Here is a 12702-nt window from a genome sequence, read left to right as displayed (position 1 = left end):
TGAACTAATAATGAACTGCACGTATACAGCATTAATTAACCTTTGTTAATGTTAATTTCAACATTTACTAATACTTTATTAAAATCTTGTTAACATTAGTTAATGCACTGTGAACTAACATGAACAATGAACAGCTTTATTTTTATTAACTAACATTAACAAATACAGTAACAAATGCATTGCTCATGGTTGGTTCAAGTTAGTTAATACGTTACCAATTCATTTCTATTTTGATTAAATTTATGAATCAAGCATACTTTATCACTCGAAAAAAAAAATGAATATCCTGTTAAACATGAAAGTATCATGCAATCATCAAGACATTTCTCCTTATATAGAACCTTTTTGACATAAAGCGTTCTTTAGAATTGAGTCGGGAACCCTAGAATTCTATATAGAACCCCAGTGAACCCTTATATACATGACCCTGGATCTCGAGTCGCACGGGTATATCTGTGGCAATAGCCAACAATACATTGTATGGGTCAAAATTATCAATTATTCTTTTATGCCAAAAATCATTAGGATATTAAGTAAAGATCATGTTCCATGAAGATATTTTGTAAATTTCCTACCGTAAATATATAAAACATGTATTTGTGTGAGTGAATGCAGCACAATCGCCAACATAAATGAACAACTTTAAAGGAGATTTTCTCAATGTTTCCATTTTTTTGCCTCAGATTCCAGATTTTCAATAGTCGTGTCTCGACCAAATATTGTCCTATCATAACAAACCATACATCTATGGAAAGATTATTTATTCAGCTTTCAGATGATGTATAAATCTCAATTTAACAAAAATGTAAAGGTTTTGTGGTCCAGGGTCACATATAGTGAGAACTGAATCTCAGAGGTCTGTCTGAATGGACACAAAGACTGAAACAGATTTATTTTATTAGACTTTTTTCAGCAGAAGTGGGCACTTATTGAAACATATTTGCTTGAAGGAAGATAATGTACTGGTATGTGGTGTATTTACTGTCAGGGACTTTTGTATTTATTTTAACTTTGTATTTTTTTTCCTCACCTTTTATGTTTATTGATTTACTTTTCATTATTAATGTTATAAGTAAATGTTATGTAAAATGAAGTTATATAAATACACAGTTAAACACTGTCTGAACCTCCAGACTGCGTTCGGTCCGATGAGAGAGACTCTCTATCTAAAAGGCATTAGGTCACAAAATCCACTTCTCCAGCCAATAAAAAGGTCAAAGCCGAGTGTGAATAGAGGAGGAAAGCAGACATCTCAGATGCCTTCACTGTAACAGTCTCTGTAAGGGATGGGAATCATACAGAACTTACTAATTCTAATGAATGAAGTCTACCAATTTTGAGGAAGAATGGACAATACCTGGTAAAGTAATTATATCCTTCCTCAGCATCCTGATGATTAATAACATTAAGATGTCAACGTAACACAAATAATGCTAATAAATAAATAAAAGGTTATAACCCCTTCGTCTAAACGGTATCTTCACTCCAAAATATCTCAAAGAGATCCAAAAGATATGATGTTTTTAAATATTTGATTAAATATTCTTTGATTTTAATACAAACTTGCACTGATTGTCATGGCAGAGGTAAAGATGATGTAACAGATGTTCTAATAGCCTGTACACTATATCACACAAAAGTTTGGGGTTAGTAAGATTTTTTTTTTAAATAAATTTGTACTTTTTTTTCTGCAAAAATGCATTACATTGATCCAAATCAACCCTAAACATTGATAATAATCAGAAATAAGTTAAAATTAATATGGTTGCAGAATTATTATTATTATTTTTAAATGGAACGGGTTCTGAACTCTATGGGCCCTATTTTAACAATCTGAAACGCAAGTATCAAACGCGAAACGCGGGATAAATGACTCTTGCGCGCGACGCAAATCTAAAATGGGTTGGTCTGAAGTAGCTTCATTACTCATAGGTGTGGTTTGGACGTAACGTGAAATAAACCAATCAGAGCGTCATCTCACATTCCCTTTAAGAGCAGGCGCGCTTGTTCCATGGCGGATTGCTATTATAACGGCGGATTTGCCAGGCGCACGTCAGGAGCGGTTCACAGCCGAGGAGACCGACGTTCTCGTCAGGGCCGTAAAACACAGAGAAGTGACATTGGGGATGGAGAAACACACCCAAATTAGCTTCGGTTAAACAGGCGTATGATAATTTGGGTAAATGTGTAAGCTAGATTTATGCCTATTTTTTTACATCTTCATGTTCACAACAATGATTTCCCTCGTGTGTTAATATTTTTCCTTGTAATAATGTATGATTTGCAAAAATGAAAACTGCTGCTTCTGTGTAGATGAGAGAATCAAAGTGTATGAGCGTTGTGCACACACTACATTATGGCCAAGCATGTGCCCTCAAAATAGCATCTGAATAACATGCGCAACGTGCCACTGACTTTAGACTAGGTTTCTCCTGGTCAGTGGCGGAATTGTTTTCTGAAACTGCAAAATAGCACCAGGGAACGTTTGCGCCGGAACACGCCTCCTCTTTTCGCTGAACCGCCCCCGGGAGCGCAAGTTCATTCCCTAATTTACCGACGTGCGTCTGTGGAGGGAAAAGTCCGCTGTGCGCGGGTGCAAAATAGGAATGATACATGCGTCGCTGTACAAAGTCAATTGCGCTGGGTGCAAGATAGGGCCCAAAAACTGTTTGAACAAAATCACAGCCAATCAGAAATATTAGTTTAATATACAGCTATGCTGAGCAAAACTGTCAACCAATGAGATTTACTCAGCACATTGTGATGAAGATAGAAACCAAGCGACAGACAAAACATCTTCTCTCGCAGTTAGTCTCACTGATAAATTTATTAAAGTAACTTGATCAGACCCTCTTATTGGAGAAAAACCAATTTTCCCTAACAGGGAGACAAAACACATGAAAAAGCACTTAGAAATGAAGTACTCGTAATCAAAAAAAAAAAAGGGCTTGTTTTATTATTAACCAGATCTAAGCGCTGAGATAAAGAAAAAACACTTGCCAAGATAAATCAGTTTACAATTCACATTCCCAACAGGCGGATTAAACTGACACGTCACGCGCAGCTGTGTTTAGATGTGATTTAAAAGACTTTTAAGATCCCTTAAAGCTTTCAAGCGCGTGAGGAGTTTACATCTCCTGTGATCTCGGCGAGGAGAGAGTTATTAATGATGTAACTTATCTCAATTATTCCAGAGGTGAACTAGCGGTCAGGGACAGAAACGGCAAAATACTAAAAAGAATGACACTCTCCTTTAGCTTTAGGAAGGATTATCATATGTACACCCACAAGTCTCGCCGTACGTCATCTTCATGTTATCGCTGATGACCTCCCAAACAAAAAAAATACAAAATAATTTAGTCACGTACACAGAATAAGTCAGTAGAGCGAGCCAAATCTCCATGTAATCTCTGAACTATTTCACAGCAGTAGAATTACATTTAAATCACTTTTTCCGTCCACACGAACTTCTTTTGGTGGCTAAAACTCCAACTCCACCATTAGTTCTGTACCTGAGTTTGGCTTTGGTTCTGGCTTTTGGTTCTGGCTTTGTATTCAAGGTCTAGCTGAGCGTTCCTGATCCATAAAGGTGAAGAACAGACACACGGCGGTGGTGATGAGGGTGTGCATGGCCTCGTACAAGAGTTTGGGAGAAAACACGCTCCAGATGAAGAGGTGGTATCGGAGACTGGTGACCAGAACAACGTAGAACACGACTGGGATGGAGCGCAGGAGCGCGAAGCAATAGCTGCCATGACCGAGACCCATTACAGCCCTGAAAGACAGCAGAAGAAAGACATTCAGTCTATGATGTGTGTCATTATATAATACTGTAGTCATAAAACCGTTAGGTCTCATCGACTGTGGTTCATTCCTCATTTAAAGCTAATGGAAAAGCTATTACTTCCTCTACTAAGCTTTGATTATGTATTACGACAAACGTCTATGATACATTCATTAAGACAAATGTCACCCGTCATGGTCTGATGCCACAGCTATCAGCAGGTCTAGTCGCAAAGATATTGAGGCCTAGACTGAATCAGGCTGGCTTAGACTGCATTAGACTGCCATGCACTTGACTAGACTAGATAATAAGGACTGGAATGGACTAGACTGAACCGGTTTTGAGTGGATTTCACTGGACTTGACAAGACTAAATTAGGCTGAACTGATTGAGTAGATTATAGACTAGACTACTTTAAACTGAATTGGATTGGACTGGACTAGAATGGGCAGGACTGGACTAGTATGGCTAGGCTAAATTAGATTACCTCAAGCTATAACTGAACTTGACTGAAGTTGATGATAGACTGGACTAGGCTAGATTATTTTGGGCTGAATTTGAACGGACTAAACTTGACTAGTATGGACTGAACTGGGCTAGAATGGACAGGACTGGACTAGTATGGACTGAACTGGGCGAGAATGGACAGGACTGGACTAGTATGGACTGAACTGGACTAGAATGGACTCGAGTGGGCTAGGCTAAATTAGATGACCTCAAGCTATAACTAAACTGGACTGAAGTTGATGATAGACTCAACTAGGCTAGACTAATTTGGGCTGAATTGGATTGGACTGGACTAAAATGAACTGAACTGGACTCGAATGGACAGGACTGGACTAGTATGGACTTCAAGTGGGCTAGGCTAAATTAGATGACCTCAAGCTATAACTGAACTGGACTGAAGTTGATGATAGACTGAACTAGGCTAGACTAATTTGGGCTGAATTGGATTGGACTGGACTAAAATGAACTGAACTGGACTAGAATGGACAGGACGGGACTAGTATGAACTTCAAGTGGGCTAGGCTAAATTAGATGACCTCAAGCTATAACTGAACTGGACTGAAGTTGATGATAGACTGAACTAGGCTAGACTAATTTGGGCTGAATTGGATTGGACTGGACTAAAATTAACTGAACTGGACTAGAATGCACAGGACTGGACTAGTATGGACTTCAAGTGGGCTAGGCTAAATTAGATGTCCTCAAGCTATAACTGAACTGGACTGAAGTTGATGATAGACTGGACTAGGCTAGACTATTTTGGGCTGAATTGGATTGGACTGGACTAAAATGAACTGAACTGGACTCGAATGGACAGGACTGGACTAGTATGGACTTCAAGTGGGCTAGGCTAAATTAGATGACCTCAATCTATAACTGAACTGGACTGAAGTTGATGATAGACTGGACTAGGCTAGACTAATTTGGGCTGAATTGGATTGGACTGGACTAAAATGACCTGAACTGGACTAGAATGGACAGGACTGGACTACTATGGACTTCAAGTGGGCTAGGATAGATTAGATGACCTCATCCTATTGTCATCTAATCTATCCTATGGGCTGAAATGGGCTAGAATGGACAGGACTGGACTAGTATGGACTGAAATGGGCTAGAGTAGAGAGGACTGGACTAGTATGGACTGAAATGGGCTAGAATGGACAGGACTGGACTGAAATGGGCTAGAATGGACAGGACTGGACTAGTATGGACGGAAATGGGCTAGGCTAGATTAGATGGCCTCAAACTATAAACTGAACTGGACTGGAGTTGATGGTAGACTGGAATGGGCTACACTACTTTGGACTTAATTTGAATGGACTGGACAAGACTGGGCTAGTATGGACTGAACAGGAATAGGCTACATTAGATGACCTCAACCTATAAACTGACCTGGACTAGACTATTTTGGACTGAATTGGATTGGACTGGACTTAAATGAACTGAACTGGATTGGAGTTGATTATAGATTGAATTGGACTGGACTAGAAAGAGCATAAATGGGCTAGGCTAGAATAGATGACCTCAACATACAGAATTCTGTCAACATGACAGAATGGAGTGGGCTAGACTGGACTGCAATGGACTGGAACGGGCAGAACTGGGCTAGTATGGACTGAAGTGGCTAGGCTAGATTAGATGACCTCCACCTAAAAACTGGACTGGACTAGACTACTTTGGACTGAATTTGAATAAACTGGGCTAGTATGGACTGAAGTAGGTCAGGCTAAACTGCATTGGACTAGACTAGACTACTATGGAATTAATTTGATTGGACTGTTCAAGAATTGACTGAACTGGTCTAGGATGGGCAGGACTGGACTATAATGAACTGAACTGGATTGGGGTTGATTATAGACTGAATTGAATTGGACTGGACTATAATGAACTGAACTGGATTGGAGTTGATCATAGACTGAATTGAACTGGACTGGACTAGAATGAACTTAACTGGATTGGAGTTGATTATAGACTGAATTGAATTGGACTGGACTGTAATGAACTGAACTGGATTGGAGTTGATTATAGACTGAATTGAATTGGACTGGAATAAAATGAACTGAACTGGATTGGAGTTGATTATAGACTGAATTGGATTGGACTGGACTATAATGAACTGAACTGGATTGGAGTTGATTATAGACTGAAGTGAATTGGACTGGAATAAAATGAACTGAACTGGATTGGAGTTGATTATAGACTGAATTGGATTGGACTGGACTATAATGAACTGAACTGGATTGGAGTTGATTATAGACTGGACTGGACTAGAAAGAGCTTAAATGGGCTAGGCTAGAATAGATGACCTCAACATACAGAATTCTGTCAACATGACAGAATGGAGTGGGCTAGACTGGACTGCAATGGACTGGAACGGGCAGAACTGGGCTAGTATGGACTGAAGTGGCTAGGCTAGATTAGATGACCTCCACCTAAAAACTGGACTGGACTACACTAGACTACTTTGGACTGAATTTGAATAAACTGGGCTAGTATGGACTGAAGTAGGTCAGGCTAAACTGCATTGGACTAGACTAGACTACTATGGAATTCATTTGATTTGACTGTTCAAGAATTGACTGAACTGGTCTAGGATGGGCAGGACTGGACTATAATGAACTGAACTGGATTGGGGTTGATTATAGACTGAATTGAATTGGACTGGAATAAAATGAACTGAACTGGATTGGAGTTGATTATAGACTGAATTGGATTGGACTGGACTATAATGAACTGAACTGGACTGGAGTTGATTATAGACTGGACTGGACTGGAAAGAGCTGAAATGGGCTAGGCTAGATTAGATGAACTCAACATACAAAACAGGACTGGACTACCTTGCACTGAACTGGACCGGAGTTGATGACAGAATGGAGTGGGCTAGACTGGACTGAAATGGACTAGAATTGGCAGGACTGCACTAGTATGGACTAAAGTGGTCTAGGCTGGCCCAACCTATAAATAGCTGTTCTCTGTCATTAAAATTCTTCTTTTGAACAAATGCTTAGTGTCTCAGCCTGAAGAACAAGTATTATTCATACGATAGAACCCAGACTCCTGGATTTCAGGCTGTTGTATCAGACATCTTCTCTCCAGCCCTGGGCAAATCAATGTGTGAGCAGCCTGTATGACTCTCACCATGAGAGTTCAGCTTCTCCAAGGAACAAATGCCCTCATTCCTTCTTCACATGCATTTGGATGTAGGGCAGTTTCTACAGCGGCAACCAGCAAAAAGCTCCACTGTCTGCGGATATGAGTCAAAGGCATTCTGGCATCAGCCTTGCATTAAAAATGGAAGTTTATTGTTGTGGAGACACAAATATTGATAGCCCAATCCCCCAAAGTGGTAAACACAGTGCTTTGTCAATACTGATATGACAAGCAAAATATTAGGAGAAAATAATCACGCATGCAGCGCCCATCTTTCACAAACAGCGTGACTGCGTGAGCTAGTTGGAGCCAGCAGAAGATGCTCTCCGGATGAGCATGTTTTGTTGAGAGTTTAAACTCCTTAATTCTTCCATCGACAGGGATTGTCGAGTCTGGCCTGTAAAAAACCCTCTCACAGGGACAGAGAGACACTTTCTGTAATTACGCTCACTGATTTTGTGTGACAGCGAAAGAGGAAAAGGATAAGCGAGATAGCAACGCAGGGTTCAACCTGGAAACTAATCAGTGAATGTGACTTACATTATTAGAGTGTTATGAGATACACAAGCAAAAGTTGAAGACTGAAAGGAGATATCACTACAATCAAGACAACACAACACATTTAAAGGGACAGATCACCCAAAAATGATGTGGTTTAAAACGTGTATTAAATGGACTAATTATATAATAAGTCAATAGTGCTTTTTCCTTCATTTTTATATTCTATTGTGTTCTGCATAAGAAAGAAAGTCATACAGGTTTGGAAGGACATGAGAGTAAGAAAATAACAGACCTTTAATATCTGGGTGAACTATCCCTTTAAAATCTGAATGCACTGTTTCACTCTATTTTAGATCAAATGCTGGAAATGATGTAGGAACCCTAACCCATGGCTTTGGAATATGTACTGGTGCAAATTAGTTATATTATTTGGGGAATTATTATTTGTCATGAAGAATTTAAGCCCAGGCTTTATCTAATTTGTGGAGTTTGCAGCAAACACAGGCTTTTCCTGTGCAACATGTCAAGCTCAACACAAGACAACAGCAAACCCCGGTCTATCCACATTTAACACTAAATCAACTGAGAAATGACAGATTTCTCAGTCCAGTTTTGACTGCCCCATCATTTTGACAGACAGGTTGCTTGTCCCAGCAGACGTAACAGTCCACCGGCTGATTCCCAGACCTCATACTTACAGCAAATCATCTGTAAACCGCACAGCCTCCGCTGCTGATTCCCAACAACAGCACTGCCTAAAATCATTTTCCTGCGACTGTCAGAAATATCTCTGAACAGAACGGGGAGTTTGCCGGCGGATGAAGGCATTTGCAATTCAAATCCACACCTCAGACACTCGGAGTAGTAGATTGTTTGCAGGGTTCAATATCCCTGAACACAAAGCACCTGTTGCCTCGGAGGAAATGAAATATCTCCTAACAAGCCTCCGTATTTCTCTCTCTCAAATGGATTGTGTAAACGTTCGGCCAGGATGAGGGACGGCCAGTCGTGCCTGCTGGGATTCCTGAAAGAGGAGTATTGATCAAAGCGCATTTCCTGGATCCTGTGTGTGTGTGTGTGTGTGTGTGTGTGTGTGTGTGTGTGTGTCTGTGCTGTAGTGACACTGCTGACTGAGCATGCTGAATTATATATGTCAGACTGAACGTCTGACCACTTAAGATGGTAATTTATCAGGCACTAGTTGGACAGCACTTTAGGGGAAATCTTCTAGACTCACAGGGACAGACTTTATGATGAGATAAATAAAGAGTGGGTGGTCCACATTCTTAGCATTTATTTGGAATTTTTGGACAGATAGACAGACAAACAGAGATGAATAGATAGACATAAATACATATAGACATATAGATAGATATATAGATATATAGATAGATAGACAGACAGACAGATAGATAGACATAGATAGATAGAGAGACAGACAGATAGATAGTCATATAGATAGATAGACAGATAGATAGATAGACATATAGACAGATAGATAGATAGATAGATAGATAGACAGACAGATAGATAGACATATATATAGATAGATAGATAGACAGACAGACAGACAGACAGATAGATAGACAGACAGATAGATAGACATAGATAGATAGATAGATAGATAGATAGATAGATAGATAGATAGATAGATAGATAGATAGATAGATAGATAGACAGACAGACAGATAGACAGACAGACGGATAGATAGACAGACAGACAGACAGATAGATAGATAGATAGATAGATAGATAGATAGATAGATAGATAGACAGACAGACAAACAGATAGATAGATAGACGGATAGATAGACAGACAGACAGACAGACAGACAGACAGACAGACAGATAGATAGATAGATAGATAGACAGACAGACAGACAGATAGACAGATAGACGGATAGATAGACAGACAGACAGATAGATAGATAGATAGATAGATAGATAGATAGATAGATAGATAGACAAACAGATAGATAGATAGACGGATAGATAGACAGACAGACAGACAGACAGACAGACAGATAGATAGATAGATATACATACATAGACAGACAGATAGATAGATAGATAGATAGACGGATAGACAGACAGACAGACAGACAGACAGACAGATAGATAGATAGATAGACAGATAGATAGACATACATAGACAGACAGATAGATAGATAGACGGATAGATAGACAGACAGACAGACAGAAAGATAGACAGATAGATAGATAGATAGATAGATAGATAGACAGACAGACAGACAGATAGACAGACAGACAGACAGACAGACAGACAGACAGACAGACAGACAGACAGACAGACAGACAGACAGACAGACAGATAGATAGATAGATAGATAGATAGATAGATAGATAGATAGATAGATAGACAAACAGATAGATAGATAGACGGATAGATAGACAGACAGACAGACAGACAGACAGATAGATAGATAGATATACATACATAGACAGACAGATAGATAGATAGATAGATAGATAGACGGATAGACAGACAGACAGACAGACAGACAGACAGACAGATAGATAGATAGATAGACAGATAGATAGACATACATAGACAGACAGATAGATAGATAGACGGATAGATAGACAGACAGACAGACAGAAAGATAGACAGATAGATAGATAGATAGATAGATAGACAGACAGACAGACAGACAGACAGACAGACAGATAGACAGACAGACAGACAGACAGACAGACAGACAGACAGACAGACAGACAGACAGATAGATAGATAGATAGATAGATAGATAGATAGATAGATAGATAGATAGATAGATAGATAGATAGATAGATAGATAGATAGATAGATAGATAGATAGATGTGGAATCTGCTACACAGACACAACCCACACCCGCTCTTATCTTCAGTTCTTCTGCTGTTGGGTACTTATGAACTTAGAACTTATGAACCTCCCGAAAGTTTCTGCGCCCGTCGATGTGTGCGGCCTATCGTTCCCCCGGCTGACGTCAGAGAGCGTTCGTGGAGGGCAGAGCAAGTCTGGAGTTGTTAAAGCTGCTGTTTTGATGACACATTGAACTCTTTTTAGCTCAAAAGACCAAGGACAATTGTATTCCTCATAGAATGACCTCGTTAAAGAATAATTTCATTGTGTAAAAATCGAGAGAAACGCCAGTGTGTGTGTGTGTGTGTGTCTCGGGTGAAGTGTGATCGTCTCGGCATGATTTCCATTATTCATTGTTCTGTGAGTGTCTCTAATTGCACCATCATTACCAGCTCGAGCTCTAATAACTCCCCGATTCTTCATTCACACTGACGGATCACTTCAAGCGCCATTAAAACAATTATCTTAAGAAGACTAGCGCTGATTAATATTCCCATAATGCTCTGTAATTAACATCACTGATATGTGGATGTGGCTGGAATCTTTGAAAACAGTCTTTTTTTTCTTTCTGTCTTCTATTTTAAAGTAATTCAAATGTTGAGATTTATTTTTTTTTTTTTAACTGAAGCACAAATTTCTAAGAGTGAAGAAAATGAAAGGAGAGGTTTCCTCAGATATTTTTTTTTATTACAGACGTCCCTATTACAGTGAACTATAGACGCGCCGTTATTGCTCTATAACTCATAAGTCATTTTAAGCTCTTTTTTTTTTTTTTACTGCACTGCAGTATTTCTAATAGAAAAGCTTCGCACCGGAAGGTTGTTGCAGCACTATTGCATAAAACTTTATTTAAAGGGGCCACGTTGCATAAAACCTAATGTTCATTGTCAAACTATGTAGTAAAACCAAGCGGCAACCTTCCGGTCTCTCTCTTGACTCAACACTGAAGAGACTTAAACTGCAGTTCATCCACTGGCCACTAGAGACCGGCTGCAGAAGAGAGTCAATCCCATAAACCCCCATGTTAAAATGCCCAACTTTACAGCAGAGAAACACATGTTTACAGTCTGGTACAAAAAGTGGTTTTGGTCTATAAAGCTAGTTTTGCCCTTCATGACGACTGTGAGGGGGGTGAATATTTTTATAACTTATCCGTTTAAATTACATTAAGCCTTAAAGTTGTGCATAATTAAGGGCGTGTCCTCTTGAGTGACAGGTGGATTGCCGCTGATGTCACTACTAGCCGTTTGTCTGTTAGCATCACGTCACCTCAGCTAATCCGCCTCGCTGCACATTTACGTTTATCCGGGAGTGACGCTGCCAAGATGGCGATGGCCGGCTCCGCCCACTTTGGGCTTCAAAAACGCTCTTCAGAAACACTACAGGTGACTTTTTTTTTTTTTTACAGTCTACGAGTAAAACTCTAAAAAGCACAAAAAAAAATCTGATTAAAAATCCTCTTGGTATCACAAACTATTTTTATTATTGTTTTGTTTAGTAAAATACTCAGATGACGTGTTTACTGGCGCGAGGGTGGGGCAACGTGTCACTCACATGAGATCCACCAATAGCAAACCACAACCATCCAATCAATTCCACACAGACAAAATCAAGCCCCGCCCACGTTTGTTCTCGTTCCAGAAGTGTTTCACTCGGATATACGACACAATAGAGAAGAAAAGATGATTACAACTTCTGCTTTAAACTTCATAACCGATCTAGATGAGAATAACAGGTTGTGTGTCCCACTGAGTCTCTGTGTTCGTGTGAGTTTCATTTAACGAGAACAGCTTCTCAAGAGCTCAGAGGGTTTGTTTGGATGTCAGCGATGAACGGTAAATTACTGTGTTTGTGAAGCAGCATCAGCTCTATTCTAACTCTACGCTGTTCTCCGAA

At 39.6% G+C, this 12702-nt stretch overlaps 1 protein-coding gene across 1 annotated transcript in view; it reads right to left on the bottom strand.

The window, feature by feature from the left end:
• Positions 1 to 2930: 2930 nt before the first annotated feature.
• Positions 2931 to 12702, bottom strand: part of pigg (phosphatidylinositol glycan anchor biosynthesis class G (EMM blood group)) — a 142686-nt gene continuing 132914 nt past the window's right edge. The window contains exon 13 of the mRNA XM_084430111.1: positions 2931 to 3775. Within this exon, the coding sequence (XP_084286237.1) occupies positions 3556 to 3775 (220 nt within the window). The 3' untranslated portion in view covers positions 2931 to 3555. The remainder of the gene's footprint in view (positions 3776 to 12702) is intronic.

The sequence above is a fragment of the Rutilus rutilus genome (genome assembly GCF_951802725.1).
Source record: "Rutilus rutilus genome assembly, chromosome: 14".
NCBI classification, from domain to species: domain Eukaryota; kingdom Metazoa; phylum Chordata; class Actinopteri; order Cypriniformes; family Leuciscidae; genus Rutilus; species Rutilus rutilus.
This window is presented reverse-complemented; position numbering and strand designations above follow the sequence as displayed.